General features: G+C 33.4%; 1 protein-coding gene across 1 annotated transcript; it reads right to left on the bottom strand.

Annotated features, from left to right (window-relative positions):
• Window positions 1-9,350: 9,350 nt before the first annotated feature.
• Window positions 9,351-11,972, bottom strand: LOC107021854 (ethylene-responsive transcription factor CRF4-like). The gene has a single exon (XM_015222573.2). It carries the CDS (start codon window positions 10,701-10,703, stop codon window positions 9,597-9,599), a length of 1,107 nt encoding a protein of 368 aa, XP_015078059.1. The 5' UTR covers window positions 10,704-11,972; the 3' UTR covers window positions 9,351-9,596.
• Window positions 11,973-12,515: the final 543 nt, after the last annotated feature.

Here is a 12,515-nt window from a genome sequence, read left to right as displayed (position 1 = left end):
TTTTAATTAATGAGTTTAAGTCTTCCGCATTACTTTCTGTTGATATTATATTGAAATGTTAGGGTTTAGATTGTTTGGTTCGCTCACATAGGAGGGTAAGTGTGGGTGCCAGTCGCGGCTCGGTTTTGAATCGTGACAGTTTCATTTATATATCTCTTATCATTTCTTTAGAAAAAATTCTTGTTTTGATTTTTTCTAAAAAAATTACTTATTTTAAATTATAAAAAAAGGTCAGGCTAAGAAGGAGTACTTTGTAACTTGGAATCATAATTGTTGGATGATTGTAAGCCATCCAATTGTCTTGTCATGCGCAGCTATTCAACGACTTCCTTTTATTGCCCCAACGCAAATAAGCAGTGCTCACTAACTAACAGGTGTACTTCTAGGATGTGTTCTACTTTGCACACGGAGCGGAGCTAGATCGGTTTTATAGATTTGATCAAATATTTTTTTAAATTTTTTTTTTATATTTGTATAACAAAAATTAAATATAAATATAATATATATATTAACTTATGATATTTTTAATAAAATTGATTAACGACTCAGTGATAATGTATGTGTAACCCATTCTCTTTATGCCGATTGGTACCACCAATTGAACTCTTACATTTTTATTTTTGGCTTCTTGAAATTGATGCAATGTAATCATATTTCTTTTCCTTTTTCAGAATATATACCAAGATAAACAAAAATAGTACTCCAGAAAGTGGCATACTGATGAACTAAAAAAAGAAAAAAACATGACCACCATGCCTCCTGTCTATTTTAAGTACATTTGCTAAAGATATAAATAAATTGTGGTATTGAAGAATATTGACAAATTTTCCTGTAATGCTTTTGTTGGTTTGTCTTTAGTTGTAGTTGCCCATATAGTGAAAAGAAAATGTTCTGTACATTTGGATTTTCTGAAGATTTTTTATGATAGATTTCAACCTAGCTACTTTGGGAAATAACTCTACACATATATAGCTGTTACTTGTGGTCCTAAAGTTTTTCGATGTTTGTAGACATTTTTTTTTACTTTATTACTTTCTTTGTGTTTGTAAAATCTTGAAAGAAATGAAAAATGTTAATTGAAATGTTGTTAGCTAAGTAATAAAGATAAATAAACTCAAATTTTCTTCTGTTTTTCTATTGATTTTGTAATTTGACATACCAAATAAATCTAATTATGTGATGCTGGTAGAGGCTAATAATCAGTTTATGTTTGAACATCTAATATGAAACATGTCATTTAATCTAACATCTAGATATGATATTTAGGATCAAGATTTCAAATTTTCAATTCTCCAAAAAAAAAAAAACAAGATTCAGAATTTCAAGCTTTGATCACAATCATGGAGGTATGCAAACTTGTGGCTCACTTTTTGAAGACGAAGACTTTCTTTTTATGCAGAAGACTTGCGGTTCACTATAAAAAAGAATGAGTTACTCAATGCATTTCACTTTCCTCTTTTTCTTTGGTTTTATAAAGACCACGTAATATAAGCACGAGCTAGGACTTGGAGTTATTTTGGTCTCCAAGTAATTCTAGTAGACCTTTGGGCCAAAAAAGCATAAGTTGGACGATCATCTTGTCAACTTTAAAAATTGACTTTAATATGATTAGATTTCATTTAAGTCAAATAATTTTAACTAAAACATCAATCCAATTTTATTAATTCAATAATTTAACTTGATTGATAACTCAAAATAATATCACATACTTTAAGATTCGATTCAAAATTTAATATCAAGTTTATTCAATAAAATCTCAATGTCTAGGCCGGCTGAAAGGGCAATCTTTGGACTTAAGTAACCCAAACATTAAAATGTTGAATTATATTCACTAACAAAGAAATAAGTAACATTTATGAAATTTTAGTAATTAATTGTGTCACTAGGGTGTATAAGTAGTAATTCTGTGCATGAAGATGCATGCGCACGTGTTTAATCATTTTATAAATTATCTTCTCCTCTTGAGCGTGCACACAAATATATTGATTTAACACTACAAAAGTAGAACAACATAGTATTAATATAAAACTTAAACTTTACTTACATTTAAAGCATAGAACGTTAAAGAACATTCACATATGATCATTTAAGGAGTCAATTAGTAACTAGATTGTTGTCTAAGCAATGCTGAATTAATTGGTTACACTAAATGAAAATCCAAAATTAATCAAATTAAAAACAGTAAAAAAGTTTTATTGGTTATGTTGAACCTGAAAAAATTGTGCAACTTATCGATAAAAACTACGTAAAATAATTTTCTTTTTGTTTCATATGTTCAATTGCCAGCTAATAAGTGTCAAGATGATATGGACAGTTTTTTTTTTAATTATTATTATTATTATTATTATTATTATTATTGTAAGTGTGAAAACTTCTCATATATGCTCTTTTTATCAAATTCAACGTTTTCCTTCAGTCTCAAATCTCAATAACAGTGTAACATGCATCTACATGTTATAATCATAATTATATTGTTCCCTTTAGAAAGTAATTTGCGGGAATGTTTGAAATCACTTTCTGAAAGTATTTATGTAGCTTTTCACTTTTAAAACTAAGAATAAATAGACTTATATAATACGGAGAAATAATTTTTAGCGGTAATTAAATAATGACAATAGCTAAATTATTAGTATATATGTTCTTTTAACGGTAATTAACACTCTTTGTAAATTTTTTCTAAAACTTATAGCGGCATAGGATCCAATAACATTAACTAATGCCGATAAAAGTACTTAAGCATTATTTATTAATATTCATATATATTTTCGCTAAAAATTATTTTTGTCAATAGTAAAATCTAGTTTGGTTTGAGCTAATTAGTCTCACTTAGAAGAATTAGTAGAAAATTTTCTCCTTTTTAGCATTGTATTCTTCTCTTTTGTCTGTCAATCTTGACTAATGTTCTATTGTAAAATGTTAAGAAGAAATGAAAATATAAATGTTTGAGAATATAATTAAATAAATAAATAAATATAATATCTATGATATACAAATAGTTTAATATCAAAATAAACAAAGAATCAAACTATGGAAAGGATATTTTTTTTTAATTATTTAAACTTTTAAATGCGGTGATTGATCGTAAAAGTGGAGATACGAAGTAAATTGTCCCAATTCCACGAATGAATAGGGAGTAAGACGACTAAAATAATATTAGGTACCATCATTATGTTGGCTTGTGAAGAAATGAATGGTCACAAAGGGGATTTGACTTATCACATTTCTTTCACTAAAATGGAGAAATAATTTGAGAAGAGGACAACAATACCGTTATACACGCTTCTCATACGTGAAAAATGAAGACTAATTAGGGGAAAGTAACTTTCTTTATTCAAAGGTAATTCAAATTAGGATAATTAAATATTTTGTTTGATTGCAGCTAGCTAGCTAGCCAGCCTCCCTCTCAATTTGAGAACATTTTTGTTGTTGGACATGCAAATAAAGTTTCACTTGATAGATAATATAGTACTATCATATTGTATCAAGATTATTCTTAAACTGTTTCAATATGTTGGATGTGCGAATAAAATTTCATTTGATGGATAATGTAGTATCATAGTTTAAGGAGGTTAGTGCGAGAAAAATCTCATATTGATAGTTGAAAATAAATGATTCTTGTAAGGTTTTAGATATACTTAATGATATGAATTTTTTGAAAAAAATCACGCTGACTTAGGTCAAAATAAATATCACATCATATCAAAATATTGTTAGACTATTTAAACCCAAACACACGTAACTCCTTATAATAACCACATGTTAGATTGAAAAATTCGAAAGGAGTAATGAATATGGAGATAGTAGTGGAAATAAAAAAAATTACTCGCACCCTATACTTATAATAAACCAATGAATACCATGTGTATTTCTTATACACATTTGTATTACCTGATTAAATATATTATTTCTTCCAATTCAAATTATCTATAATGTTTCCCTTCTCAAAATTTAAACTCTATATAAATTTTAGCTAAACACTTTAAATTTTATTTTCATCATATATTTGTAAAATTATAAGATGCAAAGTATAGTATTTTTATATAATTTAAAAAAATCATATTTTATTTTGAGATACTAAATTTGTCTGACATAATATTAAGGAATTGGTTAAATTAATTTTCAAAAAGAGACAAAAAAAACACTTATTTTAAAATGAAAGCAAATGTGTGCATAACTACGTACCTCTCATACATGGAAAAAGAATTTAGACGAAGTGTTTGTTTGGACTTTTTGCACATAAAGTTAAAAATAATTTCCAACTCAATGTTTCAAACACTGACACGTTTTATTGTTGGTAAAGTAAAGTTTTATTAGTGATCATATTCAATATTGAGTGTGGACTAAAAAAAAAAGCTCTTTCTCCACGTAAAATTATATTTGCAACTTGGATCCTATGAAAATAATAATAAGCTTGAATTAATGAGTTGGTCTACTATTATTGGCTTGGCTGCTAAATTATGACTTATGACTACATTGTGAACTATCTCTGATCACATCAATGTAACTCAACCTATTTGCAATAATTAGCTCTATTCATTATTTTTCATATTCAATCGCAAGTACTTTTGAGTTTAAATTCTTAAAATGCATGTGTTATTTTTTGTTTAAAATACTTTACCCTTGACTTATCACCTTATGCTTAATTTTCAATGTGTGATCGAAAGCTTAGAACATATCAGTAACATGAATATTTAGATAAATCTTAATTGTTATTAGTATGATTTTTTTTATATTAGACTAATAAGAAAGCAAAATATGACAGGGTTTGTTGGGAATTAAACACACAACACACACAAATAATCTAGAGAAAAGAGAAACGGAACACAAACGGGACACACAAGAATTTAACGTGGTTCGGTTTCCCTACTCCACGACTGTAACAGGAGGATTTTTATTTCACTTGTGCTACTCTGGAATTACAAATACAAGGATCATATTTATAGGAAAACCAAATAGTTAACCTAGGGTTTCAGTAATGGGTCGGGCCGGCTCACAAGCCTCCACAAAGCCCAACAATCTCCCACTTGGAGGCTTGAAGAATTTCAACTGTCATCCACTTAGAACACTTGTATGTCTAGTAATCTTTTTCAACTCTCTCCTGCTACAGCGGCCTTCTCATCAGTCAACTGAAAGGCCCGTTGAAGCTCCCCGAAGCTTCAACACATCAGTCACGGCTGAAACTGCCCTTGACTCGTCCTCGGTCCCTACCGGCTCCCACTTGAGACACGAACTGCCGGATCCTAGAACTCCCTGAGAACAAACACTCTCCATACTCAGCAAGAAATTTTCTGGAGACGTATCAACAGCTGGAATACTGGTTCTCTTGACCCACTGTCTTCTAGGAGCCTTGGCTGAAGCACGGCCGGTGCTCCCACTGCCACAAACGCCTCTGACTGGTCTTCCTGAACCTTTCCTTGCTCGTTCATCCTGAATCTGACCTGTGGCTCTGGGTTTCTTTCTTGCAAAGACAACCTTCTTCTGCCCACGAGATTCTGTGAACCGGACTTTGTTTTTCTTCTGAACTGGGACGGTCACTCCCTCAGACGGTAATCCGACAATATACAACGATCCTCTTTTTGTTCCACGAGCCATGACAAGATTGCCCCTCACGACCTTCCACTGCCCATTTCCGAACTTCACATGATGTCCCTGTTCATCCAACTGCCTAACAGAAATCAAACTTTTCGTCAAGCTTGGAACAACTCTGACATCCTTCAAGGTCCAGAAACCGACTGGCGTCTTCAGCACCATGTCACCCATGCCCGTAACATCAAGAGCTCTATCGTCTGCAAGCCTTACCTTTCCAAAGTCTCCAATAACCAGATTCTGCAATGCTTCACTGCTGTGGGTAGCGTGAAAAGAAGCACCAGAATCCATGACCCAGGAATCCACATTGCTCTCCGCGCAACAGATAAACAAATCCTCGTTGACGCTGTCTTCTGCAATGTTGACTTGTTTGTCTTTCTGGCATTGATTCCTGAAATGCCCCACCTCCTTGCAGTTCCAACATGTTACACCTGAGCCATCCCGAGCCTTTGACTGACTCCTTCTTCGGTTCCTGCTCCCACTACCTCTGTTATTTCCTCTGCCTCTGACGACGTTTAGCATATCACCTGATGATTCTCCAGAACTCCTTCTTCTGACATCCTCGCCAAGAACGAGATCACGAATCTTCTCAAAGGTGAATCCATTAGGTCCCACTGAACTGGCAACTGCTGTAACCGTTCCGGACCAACTGTCAGGCAATGATGATAACAGTAGTAAAGCTTGAACTTCATCATCGAACTTAATGCCAACTGACAAAAGTCTGGCTAAGATCGAATTCAATGAGTTGATGTGCTCGGTAACTGAACTGCCTTCCTTCATCTTTGTGTTCACCAACTCTCTAATCAGAAAAATTTTGTTTGCTGCAGATGGCTTCTCGTACATGTTAGACAAGGCTTCCAAGATGCCTTTCGCTGTCTTCTCCTTAAGAATGTTGAACGCAACATTCTTGGTCAACGAGAGTCGGATAACTGACATAGCTTTCCGATCCAAAACTGCCCACTCTGCATCAGACAATTTTCCTTGCTTGTCACCCAACACTACGTCCAAATCTTTCTGAACCAGCAAATCTTCAATCTGCATCTTCCACCAACTGAAATCTGTACCATCGAACTTCTCAATTCGGAACTTCCCATCTTCTGTCATCTCAAAGGACTAAATGAGATACTCGGTACAACTAATTTCAGATCTTGGTAATTTCGTCAGAAATATTGCACCACAAAAAAAATCGCACACACCTTCGGCAATTCCCTTAACGGCGTCTTGCACGGCTGTAGCTTGCGAACGGCGGCGGCACACTCCTTCCTGCACACAGTTCTTCACACAAGAACCCTAGGTGACAATTTCTCACAATTTGTGTTACAGTGTTGTTGAAACCTCGCTCTGATACCAATTGTTGGGAATTAAACACACAACACACACAAATAATCTAGAGAAAAGAGAAACGGAACACAAACGGGACACACAAGAATTTAACGTGGTTCGGTTTCCCTACTCCACGACTGTAACAGGAGGATTTTATTTCACTTGTGCTACTCTAGAATTACAAATACAAGGATCATATTTATAGGAAAGCCAAATGGTTAACCTAGGGTTTCAGTAATGGGTCGGGCCGGCTCACAAGCCTCCACAAAGCCCAACAGGGTTGACACTAATTTGTGACCAAATGATTCAGTATAGTGGAATTGTGAACTGTTTGGCTAATAAAAACTTTGGAGTTGTTCAATAATTCGAGCCAATTATCTTCCAGAAATTCAGGATTTTGCCAATAGAAATGAGAATTCACTATAATTGGGTAAGTGTCGATTTCAAATAATTGCTTACATTTCATTCTCTTTGTTTGAAAAAAAAAATATAAAAAGAAAACAGCCAACGTGGTACTCACTATATGTCATTTTAGATTCTATCTTTTTCTCACCTTTCGACCAATTACTTGCCCCTTTAATTCCAGCATATCTCTAAATTAAGCAAAATATTACAAGCACAAATATTATTTTTTTACCAAAAAAAAAAAGCAATCGAGTTTAGTCTATTTTAGAGGAAAAGAATTAAACGAACAAGGGAAATATTTTGCACGATTCCATCTATATCCCCTATTATTTTTGTCCATTCAATAAATTGTTATCTCGAGACTGTAGTGTTATTTTTATCTCATGTAATGAATATAACAACAATTTTAAAATAGCAATTTCTCAACCAAACAAGCCCTTAGTTTTTTTTCTGTAACTTAGTTGAGCTAGGTGACTCGAAATGTGTAATCAAATTAACTTTCATCTCTCATTAAATAATAATTGTAATACTATAATATTAATCCGGTTGGTTCTGAGTTTTCCTTATTTACGAACGCTTTTTTACATATTTATGATGATTCAGTGTCTCTCCCTCCGTTTGAATTTACTTGTCAAATTTTGACATGATACATGTATATTAAGAAAAACAATAATTGACATAGTCAATTTATCATTTTATTCATTTTAATTGATAGCGTCCAAACGTTTTTATTAGTACATGTTTCAAAATCATTGACTCAATGTAAATAAACTGAGGATAAAATAGGAAAAAAATGGGAAAAAGATTTGAAAAATACTTTAACTCTGGCCGAAATTGCCGATACGATATACCGAACTTTATATAGGACTTTTTTCTCCTACACTATTTAATACTAGTGTATTTTAAAGATAATATGTGTCCATGTAAACAAGTATAAAAAGGACAAATTAAAATATTAAAAAATATTTGACAAATAAAAATTGAATGAAGCAGTTTCATTTTTATACCAAGTTGCATGGTACTCTTTACCTATAATTAAAACTTTGAATATAATTTATGTACGGAATAAATATAAATAGATGAAGAAATAAATAGAGGCAACAAAGTAAAGCAAGGTAACAAATGCTATGTTATGATTATTATAAACGGCTCGCCATATTAGTTCATCAATGCATCGCCCGCCTACTAGTGGTATTATTTGTATAGCCAAATATAGAATGATTGTCCTTCGATGCCCGCTGCATTTTCAGCATGTACACAAATGCATAATAACATCACGTTTCGTATTCGTAACGAGTGTCCATAAATTGCACAATAATTTTTTTTAAAAAAAAAATCACTGAATTATAATAATTTGTTATGTCAAAGTATTCAAAATATTTAATTATTTTATTATTTTATGTATCATTTTTTATTTATTTATAAAATATTTTTTTCCGACGAAATTCCTATGCTTATAAATGTTCAACTACCACAGAGTGACTACTCAATATTATGGCTTAAAAGTCATTCACACTCAGCAGAAACGCACCGACTTGGCCAAGTGAACAACCGCAAATCCCGCCTGCTGGCGTTGGGCAAAGAGAATGCCACTTTTACACTAATATTACCATATTATTACACATAATCTAACACATGATTTAATTATCATAATAACACTTTTGCACAATGATGTGATCGTTGAGATTTCTTGACTGTTAATAAAGTTGGAATTGGAAAATCTTGTGATAGTGAAGTGAAGCAGATCATTTTTGTTTGTTCACATTCAAAAAGATTCCTTCAGTTTCATACTAGTTGTTTACCTTTGCTACAATACTAGTTGGAATTTTTTTTTTCATGTGGGATAAATTAGTAAAACTAATCATCTTATTTATGATTTCTGCATGAAGGAAAAATGAACAAATTTAAGTTAGTATTGGAATGAATAGTTAATGTTAAAAAATTATGTTTCGGTGGAGAAGGAAGAAATAAGTGGGAGAAAAAAGAACACTAGATTCTGAAAATTAAATGCAGTTCTGAAGGCATAGCAACACAAATTTCAGTGAACATTAAGCATCTCATATTTAGTTCATGTAAAAACATTACTACTACATTGAAACACTGCAGAAGAGGGGCCTCACTACTTATTATCAAAATAACAATCTACTATTTCACTCCGTTAACTTTAAACGGAGAATAAAAAACAAACAACTTTATACTAGTCGATTTCTCATTGTCGCCGGTAGACAAAATTTTGCCAATAGCTCTGGCAATCTGGAGACAATGAATGGTAGATTGGAAAACTATAACGCCATTAGTACATCAACACTGGAAAAATCTCCAATGTCTTTGAAATAATTATCCACTTCTAATGCACCCAAGTCTAGAAATGAATCATCATATTTGCAAATCTCTGGGTCTAACACAAAGTCATTTGTGAAATCCCAAGACGAAAACAGATCATCATTGGTGAAACTTGTTGTGTCGTTAAACAGTGACTGTTCTGCATCTGCAAAGTTGAAATAATCATCTAAGAAGGAAACGTCTGTGGGTAAGTACTCATTTGAATAGTCTGGTATGACTGTAAGTGTCTCGCCTTGGCACTCAAGGTGTTCGACGTTTTGCTCACTGTTTGGTTCTTCCACCAATACTGTGCAATTTTCTTTTATGTCTTGGAGAATTGGTTCGGACCCGGACACACTTTGTTGTTCTGCTTCTTCACTGGATTCGCTAGTTCTGAACCGCAAAACAGAGGTAGGAGAAGAAAGATTGTGTGATTCATCACCAGATTCGTAGCCCGAATTCGAAGCCACATTGACTTCCGGCTTCTCTTTTATTGGAGGAGTGATGAAATTAGTTAAAGCATCTGGTCCACGGAGCTTAATAGCTGCATTATCATAAACCATAGCAGCTTCTTCAGCAGTATCGTAAGTACCTAACCAGAGCCTAACGCGACGCGCTGGGTCTCTGATTTCAGCAGCCCATTTACCCCACGGCCGTTGACGCACTCCCCTGAACTTCCGAACCGTTTTATCAGCCGGTAGCTGCACCACTTCCTTCCCTTTCAACGCCTTCTGCTTCGCTTGCGAACCTTCAGCTACTCGCTTCTTCCCATTACCACTACTCAAAGTTTTCACATCATTAATTGATTGACTCTCAATACTGATTTCACTAATGTATCTTTTCACACGTTTACGCCCAAAAAGCTCATCTTCATCACTTGAAGAGTCAGTTGCATCTGGATCAGTAACACATATCCGTACAGTCCTCGGAATAGTCGGATTATACTCCGAGGATTTCCGAATATCTGATACCTTCTTAGGCTTAATAATGGAAGGTTTAGTAACTTTTCTGATTGTTCTCTTGTGTTCGGTATATTTGATCGGACAAAGCGAACTGTGATGATCCATATTTTTGAAGTAAAAACAGAAATAACTAAAAATAAGGATGACAATGTTTTGAGAGTGGCACTGCGCGAAGGTATTAAAAAGGAAAGGAATAGTCAAAGGGAAGCTTGAAAGAGAACGAGAGAACCAAAGACATCTGACAAAAAGAGGAGCAAGGTTCGTTAAAAGATGGAATATATAGTGTTAAAGGGATCAAAAAGAAAAGAAGAAAGTAGAAGGAGCACCACAAGCTTCACAGAAACGGAGCACAAAGTTTTGAAGGTGATAACAAAGCAAAACCCTTTTAACAAAGTGAACCTCTAAGGAAGAAAGAAGAGCTAAAAAGGATTTAGTGTAAGCGTGAGGGTTAAAAAGGTTGAGTGGACAATAAAGGGAAATACCATATGGTCTAAAAAAAAAAGGGGTAAGGAATCAAAAACTCGTAATCCTATGTTTCTCAACAAATACTTGCTAGTGTTGTTGTTCTTGTTGTGTGATGAAATATGAATGAAAGAGAAAAGTTTTGGAGAGACAGAGTTGTGTTTCTTCAAGTCCGTGAGACTACAACCTCTTTTATAGGATCCAAGCCGAAATTCCAATATATGTACATTACTATTACTTTTATTTTTATAATAAATTGCACTATTATTAAATGTTTCATAAATATGGCAGTAGTACCATACATGTACCCAAAAACAAAACAAGGCAGTAGTACCATACACTATCACATTCTAAAAATATCTTCCCTCCTCCGAACAAACGAAATTTATGAAATAACTTCGAAATCTTGTAATCTAATGCCGGAGTTAAAAACTTCATCAGAAATAACACAACAAAAGTGGAGAAAACATTTGATGCTTGTGAGATCCAAACACAAACACGCAAGCACTGTTTCATTTCAAGCATCTGAAATTACTACCCTACAATAGCTTGTTGCAGTGTCAGAGTCAAAATTATCAGTAAGGAGTTCAAAAATTATAGAAATAGACACACGAAATAGTTGAAGGGGGTTTGACATCTACTACATATACCTAAAAAATTATTTTGACCATGTAAAAAAAATATAATTTTCCACCGAAAAAAATTCGAATGAACCCCCTAATGACAATGTGGCTCCGCCACTGGCTTGTTGTGTTAAGAATATCAAAAGATATTATTTAATCATTCCTTGTATATGCGATATTTTCTTTCAGAATAATTAGACACCTCGACAACTAAGTAGCTACACCACTATACTGATCTAACTAAAAATGTCTATGACGTATCAAAATGCCTTTTGAATTATGCAATTTTATATATGTTGTGTAGTATGATGTTAAAAAAAAAAGGCATAACATCAATCTTTTAAATTAAAAAGAAACATAGGAAATACTAGCTGATCGGAGTAGTTGTTTTGTGAAAGGGTTAGTCACCGGCCGTCGGTGTTAAGGGACCCAACGATTCCGTCGACGGTGAGAGAGAACTACTCGCCGCATATATGTAAGTTGAAAAAACCACGAAAGATTTGACACGTAAGTATAGTGGGCCCCAGTAATATGGTTGGTCCAATGTATGAACTTCAAATGACAGCTGAGTCAGCATTTTATTTTTAAAATCTCGAAGCCCGTGTGACCGGTCACGTGAGGCCCAGGATGCCCGCTCTGTTAAAAATATTATGTCGGTCAAATACTTATGCAATTGGCTAACAACTCATTTCTTTGACCATTAAATACATATAAATAAGTAGTAACTTTTATAATTATTACTGCTCCTTTATTTGGATCCTTTTATTTTGGTAATTTTATGGAATGAGAATTTTTCTATTTAAAACATGCTTATCAATCAAGTCAATGAAAT

The sequence above is a fragment of the Solanum pennellii genome, chromosome 6, assembly GCF_001406875.1.
Source record: "Solanum pennellii chromosome 6, SPENNV200".
In the NCBI taxonomy this organism is placed as follows: Eukaryota; Viridiplantae; Streptophyta; class Magnoliopsida; order Solanales; family Solanaceae; genus Solanum; species Solanum pennellii.
The sequence above is the reverse complement of the archived record's forward strand: the minus strand, read 5'-3'. Positions and strand labels throughout refer to the sequence as shown.